At 35.3% G+C, this 19,549-nt stretch overlaps 1 protein-coding gene across 1 annotated transcript; it reads right to left on the bottom strand.

Moving 5' to 3' along the window:
- Positions 1 to 848: 848 nt before the first annotated feature.
- On the bottom strand, positions 849 to 19,539 carry LOC113240128 (glucosylceramidase-like). Its single transcript, XM_026477353.1, has 12 exons — positions 19,374 to 19,539; positions 14,721 to 14,848; positions 14,270 to 14,321; positions 13,782 to 13,920; positions 10,077 to 10,233; positions 9,210 to 9,370; positions 8,714 to 8,837; positions 8,145 to 8,258; positions 6,206 to 6,353; positions 3,315 to 3,394; positions 2,403 to 2,692; positions 849 to 969 (listed from the first exon to the last, which is right to left on the bottom strand). The coding sequence occupies exons 1-12, from the start codon at positions 19,444 to 19,446 to the stop codon at positions 867 to 869; spliced, it is 1,569 nt and encodes a 522-aa protein (XP_026333138.1). The 5' UTR covers positions 19,447 to 19,539; the 3' UTR covers positions 849 to 866.
- Between the last annotated feature and the right edge of the window lie 10 nt (positions 19,540 to 19,549).

The following is a 19,549-nucleotide window of genomic DNA, read 5'->3' as shown; positions in this document are numbered from 1 at the left end:
CACTGGAAGGCCTACCCCACTAAAACCCCCCGGGTTTCCCTCTCGCCGGTTGAGTCGGCGGCGCCGTGGGATCAGTGACCATTCACCACGACGAGAGTAGACCCTCTGGTGCGGGACACTTCTGTTCGTGAACTACCTTTCGAGCACTGTAGAGTGGGTAAGCATACTGTGCGCAGTGTTTTTCAATTTCATTTTGTAATGTTGTTTTTCTTAATTTTATTTTTTTTAATATCTAATTTTTTATTTTATTGTATTTTTGTTTTTAAATTCAATCAGCTTGACTTGTAGGCGTTTTGGTAGTGTTAAATACTGTAAGCAAGTGTTTTCAATAAATAAATTAAAAAATGAAAGTCATAAAAATGTTACGAAGTACATGAAACAAATTATGTATATTAGGTGAAATTTTATAACACTCTAATTTAAGAACAAAACCGTGACCACGAATATAAACAATCACAGGACGAGGCACCATACGGCGAACCGTCCGCATGTTATGTGCCTTACCCAAATCTATAGCAGGAAGCCGCCTCCTCGAGGAGGGGCAGTATGTTAACGCCTCTTTGGACGCTGTGGCTGCTGGCTACGATGGATGCTTTCTTCCGTTTGTAAATGGAACTATTTTTCGGATTATTTTTTACATATTATGTAACAATCGCGATAATCTCGATATAAAAATAGTTATCGACAATTTCGTTCGTAGAATCTTTAATCTCCTCTTCCGAAAAATTGTTATTTTGTATCCTTATTACAACACTCAAAATTCATATATTTAGGTTTTGCATGTTGATATTTGTTGTTCTTTGCTACCGAATTGCAATTATAACGAAGAAAATGAAACAAAAAATATATTCGCAACTTTATTTCAATCAGTACTTTGGAAATTCTATAGTAGTGATAGAGCGAGCTGGGAGGTCTAAGTTGGCTTGTTCTTTGCCCACACGCACTGCCACATGACGTATCTTGCTGCGACTGAAAAAAAAAACCAATTTTCTTTCTTAATCCTAAACAGTAAAATTTTTCGCCCGGGACAGGCTATGGCGTCTAATTGGCCATACTGCCAGACGTTAGATTTTAATTTTTGTTCACTAATTTCATTTTCAGACATTTTTTCGCAAGAAATTGTTAATAAATTGGCCATCAGCTCAAAAAGGTAACATATAATTAGGAAACTCATAGCATAAACTTAAACTAATAATCTTAGTACAGAGTTCTTAAAAAACCGACCTCAAAATTTGGTGGAATTACATCCATTTGCCAAGTTATATTGAAATCGGTTACAGAGTTCGTCCCCTAGTTTGCCACCCTTAAGGTAGAATATTTTCTTCAAATTTAAATGGGACCAATACTGAGGTATCCTCTTCCCAACAAATACTTTAAAATCTACCTTCTAATAATGATCTATGTAAACAGGCAAAAAAAAAACTCTTATAGCCAAGTGTCCAGTGTTCATAGTTGCGAGAATTAAAAATGCCTAGCTGTACCGCTTACTTAAAAAAATGTAAATGGCGATAACATTTAAACTAAAGGGTTTTGGTATTCTTTTGTTTTTTCGTCTTTTTTGTATTTTGGTCGCGAAAATGAGTGCCTGAGGAAGCGAAGGGAACTAAGATCAAAAATAGATTCATAATAGACGCAAAACAACTTTGCTGCCGCTCGAAACACACAACTTTTTACCTCACTGTAGCGAGGAAAATGGTAGAAGAAAGAAAAACAGTTGAACTATAAAACAACACTTTTTTTTTAATTAAAAGAAAAAGTTTATCTTCGGATGCGTACTGAATTTACACCTCATTAATATTTAGGTATTCTTGCTTGTACTTCTATTTTGTGTGATTAAGTGATTATTGAAATTATTTTAGTTCTCCGACGAATTAAAATAATTTAATAAACACGATTAGTTATCATTGTCAATTTAATGATCAACATTAACAAGAATAATAATAGATGTATATATATTTATATTACTTAAATAAGTAATGTACGACAAGTCGCCTATTTGATCATGTCATTTTTTTTTTCATCGAACGAAAAAGTTAGGTGCCCCACAGTCCATCGTCAAGTTCCAATTTTCTGTTCTTTTGCGAGCAGATTTCTTAAGAGAAAGAAAGCCTTTCCGAGCTAGTGAGGTGAAAAAGTAATTAACATTATATATAATAATATTATTGATGCAAAGACCGAACAAACACAAAGAAAAATTCTCTCGATCTGACTGGATTCAAATCGGTATCTGTATGCCTAACCGGGGCTACCGTATTCTTCCAGCCCCGTTATTTGTGTCAATAACGTTACCAAGCAACGATATCTATGATACTAAGGTAGTAAAAACATATTGATATAACCATTAAAATAACTAGTAATAACTAATACTATGTTCCTAACTCCAAAGTATTTCATTAACTTACCTGTTATGAAGAATAACAACATAAGTATCATCCGGAGTGACGAATGCCACGTTTTCAATGGTATGCCTTAAAATAGGTTTGTTCTCAGTGACTTTGATTCTCACGGAACCTCGAGGGACGAATTTAGAGAAATGTCCCAAGGCGTAAAACATTGGTTGTTTGATGAATTCTCTGTTTTCAGGGAAAACAATGATAGGGGAGTCAACAAAGTTGCTCGCCCAGTTAGGACCGCCTCTTTTGTCAAGACAGAGATTCCAGTCAAGCCAGCCTACTACGTCATAATTTAAGTCCTGCAAAATAACAAAATGAGTTACCAGATATACAGGGTGTCTATTACGCCTGCAAAAAAACCCATGGTGCCATGGTAATATTGCCAATGGTTTTTTTCAAATTAAAGATTTTATTCACATAACGGGGCATGTATGAAGATATTGATGGGAGTGGAGGAGGCGAAGGAGGTTTGTCCGTTTTGTTAAAACAACCTGCTTTTTAATGAGCTAAGTTTTTTATTTATTATATTTTCTCTTTCTTTTTTTTTATATATATTTTCTTACTAAAATTTATTTAAAAAGTATCGAGAAGTATGAAATAAGAAAACAATTTTTTTCAATTACTTGAATGGATGTGTTGAAAAAATTGAAAATGTATGACACCGCATGTATGCATCTGCACTTAATTATAAAAACTTGCCTACTTGTTCATCTAATTACTAAAAAAATACGTACCTATCTACATTAGTTATGGTTTTTTCAAAATTTCATCAAACAGGTCTACACTACAGCAATTTTTTTTAAACAAAATCTAAATAATACCTATTTACTCTCGCCTTGAAAAGGCCTAAGTTATAGCGTTCAGGGAATAAGTCTGCAATCAGGGAATTTTACTCCATGGCCGTTCGCCATACGTACTTACCGTGATTATATCCGAAATGTAATTATTCGCACGATTCCATAAACCCAACGCTACTTTCTCTGTATCCCACGGGTAACTGCCTGAAAAAATATAAAATAGTGAGACTTGATAAGTTTTTGGTAGTTTAGAGTCATATCGACTTCTTAGGTTTTCGCGATTGTTACACATGGTCACGATAACCTACCTAACAGGTAAGGACCTGTAAAGGGCCCGAAACGCCGGTTTGTTTGAAAAAAAAAACAAATATACGCGATTGAAATCCGGAAAAATAGTTTCATTTCCTAAGTTTAGAGTCAACTACAACTCCACTAACTCAAGGTCTTAGACTAAGTTTTGATATTCGATGACTGTAACAAATTGCCACGTTAGACAGAAAATGCTTAAATTAGAGTATTGAAACTAATTAGTCATTAAGCATTTATACAATTCACCTTGTATGTCGAGAAAAAATAAATAAATGAATAGTAGTTTATGTGACTATTATATAATGAAAGGCATTAAAATACGAGTGTGGGACAGGCGAGTTTCATAAAAACTTCACAGGAGTGTTTCAATGCTTAATTATGTACAGTTACATACACTACTTTATCTACACACATATTATAAGCTCTCTGTGATGTGTTCAGGAACCGCATGTTACGACTGGCGAAATGGCGGCAACTAAAAACTTTTCTCCCGCATGTCACACAACCGTTGTTTTTATTTTTAATTCATAGACAAACTAGAATCGGCCCCAACTATCATATCGGTCGATATCAAGTAACGTGTGAAATGGTCAAAATTGTTTGCTATTGACTTAGAGCATGTAGGACGGGAGGCGCTATTAGCGTTATTTCTCGAACGTAACTTTTTGCCACTTTTTGATCGGCGGGGGGGTAGTACTACAAGCAAACAGGTGCACTCAAATGCAATATTGAGGTGTGTCACTATGGTCTCACACAAACAAAAATCGACAACACTAGCTTATTTTTACAAATACACAGATGAAACACACATTCATGTCATGTCCATATACAGAACAGGCCTATAAAAATAAATCGATTCTCATAAATATACTAGAGACGGAAAGTTATCGACGTGACGATATCGATATGTATTACATACCGGTTAATCACGTGTATGAAAAACGTTTTTATAAAAAATATTTTTGCAATTTTGTGAGTAGTGTAACAGTGGTATTGTTTTACTAGTATTTGCCAGAGGAGATTGCCCAATGACTTACCAATAAATGGATGACAATAAATACAATCCAAAGTCTAATCCGAAAACCGCGAAAAAATGTCCGGAATTTTTCCGGCTTTTCGCTTTCACACAAAAAAACCGCTTAGATATCAGTCCTTCGGTTTGGGAGCTACGATGCCAGAGACAGGCATACAGAAATACACAGATAAAAGCTTCAAATCTATAACTACCCTCTTTTTGCATCAGTGGTTAATTTTTTTTATAGTTTAAAGGTTTAGGCAATTAACTTCAACTGTCACATGGTTAACCGGTAAAATACAATATTTAATAGTGAGTTTTATTTTATTTTTTCCATCCTCTAAGGTTTTATACGTTATATTACTGCTGACTCTTTAATCTTTAAAAATTTGACTTTAGGTTGTTATTCGTAGGACTGTTGTGATACGTGTTATTAAACATGTTATTAAACACATTATATAAATATCATATATAAATATATGATATTTATATAATGTGTTGATTTGCATTCTCACCATATTTACAGAGGTCATTCTATATCCGAAACAGAACCCAAATGAAAATGTTCTAAATTGTATTTTTTTTATTTAATTGCGGTAAACATTGATTCGCAATCGATCCTATTTGATCCAAAGGTGAATAACTTGCACAACACGTCTAATATAAAGAATTGCTGTCCCTTTCTCAAACGCATCAAGGGCACGCGCGTTTTATGCGCTCACACACAAGGATAAAGGCGGAAAAGCCGAGCTCGCCCCTATTCTAGTGATCTACCTAGTCTCTCACGAAATATCATTTGATTTGGTATGTAAACAAGAGTTACTGCAAAAAAGAACCGCTACAAGTTCACCAGAACCTGCATTACCATCAAGTGCAAGTGCGTGACTATTGTTATGGCATAATGTGAAACGTTTAGTTTATGCGGAGGAGATTACGAGTGTCTAAGAATTGCGCCCAAAAATCGTCTCTGCTTTCAAAGTTGTGAAGTCAAGTGTGCTACGTTGAAACGAAACTCACGTGCGAATCTCTCACTTGCGAGCTAGGTACTTCTAGCAATACTTTCATGTAATCTAAAGTTGGTAAGTACCAAATCTAAGTCACAAAAAAACTTTTTTCAGTCAACTTTTCTAATTAATGTATATAATTAGTAAATTATAACTAAAGGACATAATTTAAAAAATAGGTAAATACGCGATCGAGAAAGATTACGTACCGCTCGGTGAAGCTAGTGGCGTCACTACCCTCGCGCGGTGCATACAATTTAGGGACAATTTTGCAAAGCTTTACTAGATACAAATAGCCAGAATATTTTTTAAATATTATTAGATAATTTAACATTATTTCTATTATTAATTTCTTAAATATGGCGAGAATGCAAATCAACACACTGTATATTTAACACTATCTTAAATAAGTGGTTCGATGTTGTCTATTACTTGAAAATAATATCATATTTTTAGAAACGTTTTCAAAAAGTTCATTATAATTTTACAATAAGTCATAAATACTTCATTACGGTTTGTTTACATTTAGTTAATTACATAAACCTTTGTAGTATAGGTGTAATTTTCTAGCGTTCAAAAGTGATTTTTATAGTTTTATATCTCTCCGCGATAAGTTTTGAACTATACCAAATACCTTTGAATGTAAAAGAATACTTTGAATTATTTTGCTTGGTCTGATATTGTTACCTTCGCAAGCTTCCGAAGCAAGTACAAATTTTCCAGGATACTTCTCCGGGATTTGAGACAGCAGCCACGGCGGAGTGATTATGTCGCCGTAGTAATGCACCGCTACACCATCTAAATATTCCAGAGCTTTAGGGTGTCGATTCACCATCTGAAATTCATAAAATGCCACGACATTGTTTCTTCGCAATAACAGTGGTTTAAAAGGGTTTAAATATGCAATTGCCGATTTATCGTACTGGGGCCTTACCATGAACTCTTATTACAGTTAAGTATGGGTTCGTAACGACAAAAAAGCGGGATGGTGATATACACTTCATGTAGCGCTGTCTCACAAAGATTCATTTTAGGTCCTCAACTGAATCGTAAGAAGAGTTCATGGTAAGGCCCCTGGCCAGTTTGAATGAAAATGAAACCTGCATGGCGTTAAAAAACATGATATTCGATTGTTCGACTCTCAATTGTTTTTACATTCAGCCTTTAACGTGAACATAGATACAGCGAAAATCACAGTGATTTTCGAATACGAGTTCCCACGTAATGTTAATTCTGTGTTTGGAGAGGATACGGCTAACGAACGCACCGCGCGTTTGTTTGTTCAATTTTCGAAGTTTCATTTTGAAGAATGAACCACGAGGAAAACCAGTCACTAAGATAAACCATGAATTGAAGGTCATTATGGAAGCCGATCCATATCAAACCACCAAGGAACTAGCGGCATGGTTTAATGTTAGCCTACCCACAATATGACATAATATGGCATATTATGACATTGAACAATGACGGCGAAAATCGCAGCAAAACAGCTTCACCATTATTGCTCCATGATAACGCAACACCGCACACTGCTCCAGAAACAGTTTAACACTACAAGACCTGCAGTTAGAAACCATCCGTCATCCTACATACTCGCTCCAACCGACTACAATTTTTTCCGCGATTTGGACTATTTTTTTGCATGGAAATATATGTCTTCCTAGCAATACAAAATGCCTTCACACAGTTTGTGGAGTCCACGTCACCAGAGTTCCATTGATAAGGTATAAATGACCTTCCGATTAGATGGCTGAAATATAGACAACAAGGGTACATACTTTGATTAAAAGATAAAATATATTTATATTTTACGTATTTTACCTTACAAAAAAAAATTGTTTTAATTTTCCAATACGAAACGCCAATTTCATACTAATTTAACCCGTAATATAAGGACCGAGGTTTAAATAACTGTCACTTTTTGCTCATGAGTAAGGAATTTCTAATAGTTACGGTACGGTTTTATCGTACCATTTGGTATGATAAAGCCACATGGTCATACGCAACGCCGAGGCTAACCCGTGTAGATCGCCCGGGTACAATCAATATCCTGAATTCTCAGTAGGCACGCGATCAAAATGGAATAGTTAAGAATAGTGGATATTGTTTGCATACATTGATGGGCCATGGCCATTTTAATAACTATCCTATTTAAGCAAAAAAATCATCGAATTATTTCGTTCGTAGAATCTTATTAAGCTTCTCTCCTGAACTGTTGTAATTTTGCAGATGGGACCTTGTTACGCCAAGGGTGCGAAATGAAGTAAGTATATATGAGGACCACATTGTAGAATAAAGAAACTTTGTTCAAACCCATCGAATAATGTTAATCTTTACTTTTACAATATGTGCTTAAAATTTCTTTTCTGAATGTAAATGAAATCTGTTCATAATTTTGCATTTTAAAAGTGTGCTTTTAAGTAAGAACTCATTTAAATGTTGATTTCTACAAATGGTTCGAACATTGCTTTTACCAAAGGGGAAACTACACATTGATATACCGAACTGCCTTGTTCGATTGTAGTGGGTTCATCAAAGTATTTGAGTTCTTTAGTTTATCATTGTAATGTACATTGTTAACTGAATATATATATTATATAAAATAATGTATTCGAAACAAGCTTACCACATCGAACCAAATTGGGATAGTGTATCGCTGATCGTCGAGTCCTAGAATTTTCACGTTTTTAAATGTAGAATTACGTATTGTCGGTCCCAAGTTGTTTGATATCCAATCACCCTGTAATATGCAACATTTCCTTATTCCGATAGTTTTTTGTTTATAGTAGCTATTAAATATGTCCGCGCCGATGCTGAAAAATTTTATCCACGCCTCAGCCGCTGTTAAACTTGACAAGCGTGAAATCAACGTGGCGGAAATTTGTTTCATTTAATTAAGTACCAGATTCTTTGCTAATCATTCAATACAATATTTCCGTACAATTAAAATTAATTACGCACATACTAGCTAAAGTACAAGTTAAAGTGTAATAAACTTTACAAATAAATACAATGATTGATTTAAACAATGTTTTAGAGTTGTTTTAATACCTGAAAAATATATGCCACGCTGATTTCAGGACGATCACGAAACAGACGCCGCCGCTGGCGATTTTACGATCGGTGCACCTCTCCAATAGGTGTACTATTACAGATATCTCTGTACTTTTACCTATATTTATTTACAATCCTTACCATATGATTAGGACTCCAACCAAGGGAATTGAATCGAGCTAATGGAACTACTCCATTAATTGGTTCGTTTGTTGTCGTTATCGCCCAGACTTTCACTCCTTGAGCTTCGTATTCCTGCAGAAACCTGAAACAGATTTTGTTGAACTCTATAAAGCTTTCGACTTCGTTTTCTAGATTTTAAGAACTTTTTCTTGCGTAATTATATTGATTTGTTAACTTAGGTGACGGGCGTTCGAATGAATTTATTACACGGAGTGAAAAAATTAGTAAGATGCAATAGACAATTAAGAGTTCTACAGAGATAGAGAGATAGAGAAAGATGGCTCCGGTGGACAAAGGCATCAAGGATAACTACTTGAGCAGATTAAAAGAAAAGTGGATGCCACTTAACATCCAAAACAGAATGGCGTTTGACAAAATGAAAAATGAGATAATGACGACAACGAAGAGTGCTTCAAGGAGTCCTCCTTAGCCCAAAGTATTTCAATTCACTTACTTCATATGATAGTCAGCGTATGTCTGATAGTATTCAGTCTTTAAGCTGCTAAATCCAATCCATGCATTGTTGGTTTTCATCCATTTAGGAGGAGACCAGGTGGTAGCAACTATTTCTACCGGAGTACTTGAAGTTGCCATAATTTTTTTGATCATAGGTATCTGTTACAATAATTAGGATATATTTCTCATGATATTTTTTACTTCACATTAATAATTCGTCAAACAAAAGCAATTGAATTTTTAATAAAGGCGTAATTCATATGGTAAACAATCACACTAATGCCTGGTTAGAAACAAAAAAAAAACCTGTACTATAAGCAAAATTAATTTTGGAAGCAATATCCTGAACACGGAGACCAAACCTAATTTAAAAAGTTTGTACCGTTAGTTGGTCCTAGCAGGATTCGAACCTGGCAACTCGTCATCAAGCGTACTGAGTGCTAACCGTTGAAATATCGAAGTCGTAAAAATCATACAGGCAAAATTAAATCATACAGGTAAGGCTGAATGATATGGATTTTGACTCAGATAATGATAATTATACCTCATCATCTCGTCTCTCGTCTCGTCTACCGGTACGCGGTCGCCACTCGAGAACTCTTCGGCCTCATCGTTCATCTGTTCTGCGAGCAATGTGCCCTGCCCATTGCCACTTAAATTTTGCATTCTTAGGGCTATGTCGGTTACTCTGGTTCCTTGCGGATATCCTCATTACTGATTAGATCTCAGTAAAATTACTTATAATAAAAAAAGGATAATTTAAGCCCAAAGAACCAGAGTAACTGCTCTTCTCAGCTTTAGGTGGTTCATTCTTGTCCCTATACCAAAATTTTACCTCTTCATAACCTTTTTACTTCTCGTTTACCTTGTAATCAAAATCCTCAGGTGCAAGCGAGAAGTTGGCCAATTTCGTATCATTTTCGGGCAGCTCATTGTAAGCATAGGCATGAGTGGAGAAGTCACAACCTCCGATTGGAGTTCGGAGCATGTTATATTGGATTCCTGTGTCACCGTAGTAGGAACTGTAAGTAGTAATTATAATGTGATAGTGACATTTGTGATTTTAAAATTTAATGCGCCAGACAACAACACCTGGGCTCAAATTAAAGTACTATGAGTATCAGAGCAACGGAATTCGGTCTGGGGCACTATATTCAGATCAAAACTAATTTAGAAAAAATTGTTATCGCCCACAGTGCAAACCGTTTGGTTACAGAGGTTGTCAAAATGATTAGAATGTGGATTTAGTGTATTGGTCAATAGGCGTAGGGATGGACTAAATATTATTATTATTTCCTTAATGGCGGCCACTAGAATTGGGCCAGTGTCAGTTTCGAGGAATGCGGTCAGTTAACTATCGATCAACAGTTACGAAGAGGAAGGTAATATTGGTCAAAAACGCCAACGTTATGGCAGCAGCGAGGCATATGTTTTTGGAAGAGCCTTTTCGACGAACTACTGTTGTGGAGGGAATACCTGAGGTGAAAAAGAACAATCATGGACAAACAACAAAGTAGAGCGTAATATTATTAGAGCGGATAAAATCGCACAAAATGTTGATAAAAAGAAGAACTACATAAAGAGGAAGGGACTGTAGGGCGGGGAATACAGGGAGGAAGTCAACTTAGGACATTCAAAGAAAATGTGATCAAGGGAACCCTCACCCAAACCACATTCACACAAAGAGCTGTATGTGATACGAATTTTGTAAAGGAACACGTGAGAGCTGAAGTGACCTAATCTCAGTGTGCAGATCGTACAAGTGACTGCTTCTAACTTCCCGAACTTCAAAAACCAAGGTTTCACTGGGATACCATTTTGGACATCGACATAATGCGAGCCCTTCTCTTGGATAGTCCTAAGCCAAAGGGCCTGCACGTCCAGATCCAAACGATCCTTAGCTAAGGAAGTCTGGTCATGAGCATGACACCTGAAAAAGGAAAGACAACCTGTGCACAGGTTGTTTTAGAACCTTGGCTAAGTGATCTACTGTCTCGTTCCCTCGGATACCAACGTGACTGGATATCCAAGGCAACGCCACCTTGATATCTTTAACAAATAGTGCAGCACCTGTTTTATTTTTAAGATGACCGGAAATTTAACTTTGCTACGAAGTTCTCTCCAGGCTAATACTATAGCCTTGAGAGAAGACTTTTAATCTGAGAAAATAACACAATTATTAAGATTATAAGACTATAAGAGTTCATTTAATTCAGAGCATTCAAGATGGCCAACCCTCATCCGTGAAGACAGAAAAGAAGGGTGGCAACTTAAAACTAAGAATAACTTTAAACTTGGGATCCACACAGCCGCTCCAGCGCAACTTTGATCAGAAATGAATGTAGTAATGAATCAAGCTTCAATATTCGAACTGTCATAATTTTCTTATTTTTGAGGGACTTCCACAAGGGAGGAGATTAATTAATAGATTCAGGTTTTACTTTGCCTAAGTCCATGTTAATAAAAATGGAAGTAAATTAATTTGCTACTCCGCAAACTCAGTGAAGGTTAAATCGTGCAAAACAGCTGCGCTTGTGTTGAATATTTTTTCATGCAGTTAATTATCCCACCCTCCCTCCGCATAAAATTAATAACACAAGCGCAACTACAGTCACAAACCACCACCAAAAACATACCCGAACGAGCTCACACTTCGGCCGAGGGTCGAACAGTCAACATCCCCTTAGGATGCCTCGTGGAGAAACACGTGTCTGCGTTCGCGGAGTAACAAATTTATTTACTTCCATTTTTATTAAGGAGGAGATTCTCCATTCGACTGTACTTTTTTATGTATGGTACGGGATTACTCCGGCATTTATGAACCGATTTTGATGATTCTTTATTATGTTGGAAATAAGGTACTGAGGTATTGGTCTCATTTAAATTTGAAGAAGATATTTCAATTCTAAAGGTGGCAAAGTAGGGAATTAATCCGGTTTCGCGCACTTTACCTTAACCGATTTCAATAAATCTTGGCATATATGCCAAGATTGACAATTGACAACAAGATTGACATGTAGTTCCAATTAACCTTAGACTTTTTTCCATCCTCTAAGCAATTAACAGACCGATAAGCAAACTATTGAGGTCGGTTTTTTAATAAAAAAGTTATAATTTTTTACTTTTTTGTGTATGTTACTAGATTATTCCGGCTATTGTGAACCGCTTTTGATGATTCTTTTTTATTGGAAAGAGGGTATTAAATTATTAAATTTGAAGAAGATATACCACCTCTAAGGGTGGCAAAATAGGGGATGACTCCGGTTTCGCGCACTTTACGTTAACCAATTTCAATAAAGCTTGGCAAATAATTAAATATTTAGTAAATACACAAAGTAACGTAAATTATATAAACATTTTTATTATTTATTTTTATTTTTACATGTAATTCAACAAACTTTTCAGATCAGTTTTTTTTATAAAAAAGTTATCATCACACGGCATTGCTAAAATTAAATCGAATCAAATAAATAGTCATATAACAAAACCCCCTCTCCATTCCGGTTCGACTACATGCAATGTTCCCACCTCAATTTATTGAACGTGCAAACTGTTCAGGACTTCGATGAAAATATCTTTTATCTAAATACCAACAAATTTTGCAATATCTCGACCCCAATAATGGCGACGATAAATATATCTTACATCGTAGAGTATCTTACGACACCAATGTTGAGAATTATATTAAATTATACACGAAAAATCGCACACCGCAGTTATTAATTTCGTTATCTGTGATAGGCTTAAAACAAGATAAAATTGCTAAAATGGGCTGATATATTTGAGCAACCCCATTACATTCCAAAACCGCTGATCCTGGTCTTGAATTACCTTTGTATTCCTATAGTCCTAGAGGTCATCAATCAGAATCCCGATACATATTGAGGGATACACAATTACGCAATTGTGCCCTATGATTCGAATACAATATAGTCCAAGCTATCTCTGACATAAACTTTTCGCTCTACTTAGGAGTTATACGTCGGTAGTAAATGTAGTAACGTCGCCACAATCTTGGAAGAGGGCTTGCCTTTTATGAAGAGGGTCCTCAATTCCCACAGGGTGGTCGGCATTACTAAACCTTTTCTAATCAAGGAGTTCAGTTCTCTAATTACCTCTTACTTTAACAATGATCGTCTTATGGCACCAACTGTCTCCTTAAAGGAAAATGCCCAGCTGAGGGCGGCATTTTGATGTTCATTCTATTGTACTTTTACTGACCGATGTTCGGGAATTTAATGATGGTAGTCATTTTTTCCAAACTCAGTCTTGGGCGATAAACAAGATATGAGCATTTAAATATTTTTTGATTATCATATCACTTTTGACACTCTGTACCAAAAACACCAGCATACTACCTGTTACTTTCAGTTTATTTACGTAGAGGTTGTTCATAATTTCCTGATATTCAGATACAGCAAAAACTAGTTCGCAAAATATTTGATCATAATTATCGCAACCCTCAATTCACACATTCACCAACTGTATGGTTTGTTCATTCTTCTAAATAAAGCTGATACTTGTGTTTGACACATTAAAACTTATAATATAACCATAAATATTAACTCACTTGATGAGATAATCTTGCAAAGTGGTAGAGAGATTCTTCCAGTTTATTCCAGCTGCGTCGGTAACAGCTCCACCGAAGCCTTCGATTGTTTGGTATTTGGTGTCAGGGTCTACTACAAAATTGGTATGGCAGCACCCGTCTGAAATCATCATGAAATATTTTTATAGATAGTGTATTCATTATTCGTTTTTTTTTCGATATTCGTTATTTTAAATATGCCTGATGGCCATCCGGGTCAAGTAGTTGTAGATGTACATTGCTTGGTGAGTTGTTAATGAGTCGACAAGTCTACAAGTGAAGAATATATGTATTCCTTATTGATCCATAGACGTCATTCTAGCGTTTACTAGTGATAATTAGAATAGTCATTACTAAAGCTGTCACGTTCTATATAAACATTATTAATGTCATAATGTGGCTTAACTCTGGATATTCATGAAGTTAGATGATCTACTTGTACTGATTTATTTAATTACTGAATTACTTACTTGATAAAATTTCTTCTAATTTTGCTGTTCTTTTATGAAATCGTAATCCTCCCTTTAACAATATACTGTCGATTAACAATAATAAGTATACCAGGTATATCTGATAGCTACTTACCATCCGTTCTCAATATGTGAAATTACAGACACATGGGAGTTGTAACCTTATGTCTCAGGGTGACGGGCGCAGTGGCAGTGCCTCTCAGATCTTTGCGAACTCTGAGTGGCAATAAAACTGTTACGGACAGGCGTGTAGCCTACCTACAGGCACACGACTTGTTCGTCCCGTTACTTGATATTATAAAAAAAAGTTAGTTCTATTCTTATGTACCTTCTGTAGGTCATTCATAATTCTAATTTGTATTATATTTCAAATAAGATATACAAATTCTTTGACGACAATAAAGAAGCGCAAATGACTTTCAGAATTGCTTATTCAAAAACATTGTGTCACCTCTGAAGACGTATATGCTACATAGCTCCCCGAGACTGGTTTCTCCCTGATGATTTCATCACAGTAGGTATCGTTGCATACACAAACCGGTGATCGACCCTTGATTGCTCTTGCTGCACATGGTTTATCTGGTCAGATCACAAAAAAATATAAACTCTCACGATGTATGGTAACGGTACAATAAAATACAGCAGCTAGTCTCATATCTGGGAAAATAAAGTTTAATATTCTTTTCACTAATATCATTTAAAAATTCGTAGTAATTGTTAAATCAAAAAATTGTTTTCACGAAACCTGCTTCGTCTCATAGGTGAATTTCGCAATGTCACATGTGGTTAAACCGTGAATGCGAATTACAACACATATCCTTCAAAATGGTTTGAAATTATTTAGTTTAAGTACGCATAACTTATTTTACAGCTTTTATGAAAAAATGTAAATACTTTAAATTTTGTCGATGATATAGACAGACTGGAAAATGATACACATTCTGAAACCGACGATTGAGCGACTAGAATAAGGCAACTTTTTCTGCTAAAATAAGAATTCGGTTAATAGCGCACCCCACCAAGCTATTTAATGCGAAAACTAAAGCTTAATTGGTTTATTTCAGTATGATAACAAAAGGAATGAAGGCAAGTGTAAGTAAGACGAAAGGGATGATAATAGAGATAGATAAAAGTGGAAAAATGGGGACAAGATTGGCAGCGAACGGGTACAAAAAGTGAAATAATTTGTATAGCTCGCTGGGTAGTACATTGATAAGAGATTGTTAGTGTGAAGATGATATTGAACGGACTAAAATCGTATATGGTACTTATTAATTTAAGATAATGATTATGTTTTGCGGAAATCAAAATGTTTGGTAAAAGTTTTAAGCGAATCGACATATAAGAATTATTTAAATAAGAAGACTACCACCTTGGCAAGCATTCTCCGTGCCACCAGTTTGGGATCACGAAGTTTGGAGTCACGAAGTTCTACGTCTACCTCCGTATCATTGCGAGTTAAGCCCCATTGAGCTTATATGGAGTTTAGCTAAAAGAAAGAAGTGGCAAAGAAGAACATAAACTCAAACAATCTATCTGCACCTGACACAGAAAAGCTTATTAGTGAATGCTTTGCGAGCATAACGGCTGAAGACTGGAAAAAGATGACAGACCACGTTTTTCGCATAGAAAATAAATACAAAGAAAGGAACCACATAACAGAAAATGAGATGGAAAGAACCACAGACCATATAGAAGTATTATAATAAATGTGGGAGAAAGTGAAACGAGTATGTATCTGATGTCAAACATCGTCGCGCAAACAAGTCTGCAGTCAGGTGGATAAACCTACAAATTCAATGAAGTTTGACAAACCCCAGGTCCTTGCAAAAGGAGTCCGCTATCTCCCCAGGATGCTGCGAGAGTCGATTGAAATTAAAAAACGTCCTAATTTCAACAGGGAAGATGGTTTTTCCGTACCACCAGTTCGGGAAACAGTATTTCCTCTGATGAAAAATCTCAAACTGACATAAGACTGCAGTAATCACAATAGATCATTTAATGGTAGCAGTGATGAGGGGCCTCATAGGCCCCAAATGAAGCCACCCTAAGACTGCAGTACTAATTGATATGTTTTAATTTCCATTATTAATTAATAATAAATTTAACATAATAAAAATTCATATTGTTAACATAAAATAATTTGTAAAACATAATGTAGCATAAATTGGAATGTTCTTTGGAAAATTAAAAATAAGGTATTTAATTAACAACTTTTGTAACTATAGTGAAAACATAGGGTGGTTTGCATTAATATTAGACATAACTGTTTGATAAGTTTACCACCTCAGTCAACCGTGAAAAGGGCTAAAAACTTCGGTTTGTTTGAAAAACAAATATGCGCGAGTTGAATCCGGAAAAATAGTCTCGAAGTGGAACCCCTAATTTCTGAAGAATCGTTTCTGGCTGAATTTTTGGACAGTGACTTGGATTATGATTCTTAAACAAAATTAATGTTTCTTCACACATTTCTTTTAATTATATGCATAGATATATCTCAGGGTTATTTTCACACGCGTGGGTTTATAATTTTACTAGAGGTATTGTAATTGCACGGATATAAATGAATTGTCTCCATTTTATACAAAATCATGGGACATTGCAATTTCACTAAGCACATTCAGTGACATTGTAACTACCCTAATTAAATTATCAACTTAGCCAGGGTAATTGTAATGCATCGAGTACATAAACGTTAATAGAGGCCAAATACGGGCCATCCATCTCCGGCAACTCATCAGGTAAATGGGCCTTATATCACTTTTAAATATCAACTCTTGTTTGCGGTGAAATCACTAATTCGAAAAATTTAATAGTACAGCACCAACAACTGATGTGTGTACGTCTCCGTATATTCCAAAAATATTCTGTATTTATTATTATAAAGTGTTTATTATAAAGATAATATCTCTAACAATGGGGGCTGATCCATTCAGTGGTGTGGGAAAAACAGCAAAACATCTAATTACAAAACAAACGGAAACACATTTCATTGGTAATTAAATATTAAATACGTAATTTTGCAATTTTCGTCCACTAAAGCAAAGCTCATTGTTTCGAATGCGGGATGGCCAATCGGAGGACAGTTGTCACAGTAATGATTTGGCAGAATAGTTATCAAACAAATTAAATGACATTTCGTCTCTATTTCTGTTTACAAAGTCGATGTTATAATGTCACTAAGTATTACCTTTTCAATTCTTTCAACTTTAACGTTTTAAAAATAAACGGCCTTATGGTTTAGTAAAATTTGTTAAACCTCATTTATTCACAATGTCACTGAATACATCTAGGGAAATTATGGTTTACCTAAGATTGTCCCGTGACAGTATGAAAGGGAGACGATTGATAAAAGTCCGTGCAATTAAAAAATCACTAGTGAAATTACAATATCGAGGCTTTTACAATGTACTACTAGATTAATAGTATCAATTTATGAAAATATAAATTCCATCGATAAGTACCATCGATGATTCCGCTTGTATAGTTAATAATAATAATAATAATAACGCACACATTCAACATAGCCCCGCACTAGGGAAACCCTTTTTTTTTATTAAGGCTTTGGCTAAGCCATCAGCCTAAATATGAAGTTTAATTATGTTTCTGTAAATATGGCCGCCACAAAGAGGATAGGCAATTTGAGGCGGCGTGCTTGGATTGACTCGGGATTCCTCAAAACGGGCCGATACGGGTATTTTAGTTCGAGATTCGTATAATTTCGCGTTTTAATCTTTTATTAAAGCACAATAGCACTATCCTATTCCACTTTAAACTAGATTTCACAAAATAATTGAAAGTCAAAATAAAAACGACACTTTTACCTCCAAAAGGTCCAGAGCGAATCCTAGGGAAACCCTGTGTCGCGGGTGCCATGGACGCACCCATAGACAACCACAAATTACACCCAAACTCACGAGAGAAACAAATTTAGGCCATACAAATATTTCTCCCGACCCGGGAATCGAACCTGGGCCCTGTGCGTGACAGTGCGGCATGGTAACCGTTTGGCCAAGGAGGCAGTTCAGTTAGTTTCTGTCCGCGTTTTCATTTTGGCAAAAAAATGTTACGTACCACTGGAAGCATCCATGCATGTTCGTTCTAAATAATATACAATAAAAAACTGTTCAAGTATCAAGTGAGTTTTTTCGCAGTTCAAACAGAGTTTCAACACGCAAATATTTTGCATTTGCCGTTATGTCTCAGTCTCAACCTTCGTTTGCCAGACTCTATTTAATTAATAAATTTTCTGATAATTGTGCAAAATAGGGTGGTTCGCATTAAAATTAGACATAACTGGTTCACGACTTTATCATCTCAGTCAGCCGTGACCGAAAAAAACCGATCTCAAAAGTTCGTGGAAATACATCTATTTGCCAAGTTTTATAGAAATCGGTTACACCGGATTCATCCCCTAGTTTGCCAACCTTAGAGATGGAATATTTTCTTCAACTTTCAATGGGACCACTACTGAGATGCCCTCTTACCAACAAAAAGATAGTCATCAAAATCGGTTGACAAATATAATTAATATACATATATACACACAATAACCAATACAGTCGAATTGAGAACCTCCTTTTTTTAAGTCAGTAAAAATATAAATATATGCAATTTAGATCCGAAAAAATAGTTTCATTTCACATATATTGAAAAAGAAATAATTGACAACAAATAATTAAAATTTCATCTCGTCGTACTTAGTTTATTGCTGTGGGTGTTGGTGACATGTAGTGTAATTGTCCTACGATTAAACGTACCTGTGACATTTGGTATGGTAGTAAACAGGAAAACATAATCGTAGTCTTTGCTCTGTTGACTAATAATCCAATGACCATGGAACTAATACGCGCTTGTTTGATCCAGTTGTATCTTTAAGTGTTTAGTTTGAAATTGAAATTGCTATTTTTTGTAGTCTTATCTCTTATGACATAAAAATACAATTAGCAATCACAACGAGCTACGGTGCTAGATTTCGTTATTTTTAAAATGCGCTGATATTTTTTTACGTTACATTTATTATTTAACCAGAAATTTCATTAACATTAACTTGTTTCTATTTTCAACTTTAAATTAAAAACCGCTTTAACAAAAACATGCTTACCGGCACTTGTTAAACCAAGAAACATGACGGCTGATATACTAAAAACAACAAAAGATCTTGCATCGAACTTCATGATTGCAATTATCAAAATTTTAGCACAAAAATAACTTTGTTCTTTATTATTTAGACCATTATCTTTTCGCGAGGTATTGACCTCTTCAAAGATAGATTACGAC

Source organism: Hyposmocoma kahamanoa, unplaced genomic scaffold (assembly GCF_003589595.1).
Source record: "Hyposmocoma kahamanoa isolate Upper Pololo Valley unplaced genomic scaffold, ASM358959v1 120, whole genome shotgun sequence".
NCBI classification, from domain to species: Eukaryota; Metazoa; Arthropoda; class Insecta; order Lepidoptera; family Cosmopterigidae; genus Hyposmocoma; species Hyposmocoma kahamanoa.
This window is presented reverse-complemented; position numbering and strand designations above follow the sequence as displayed.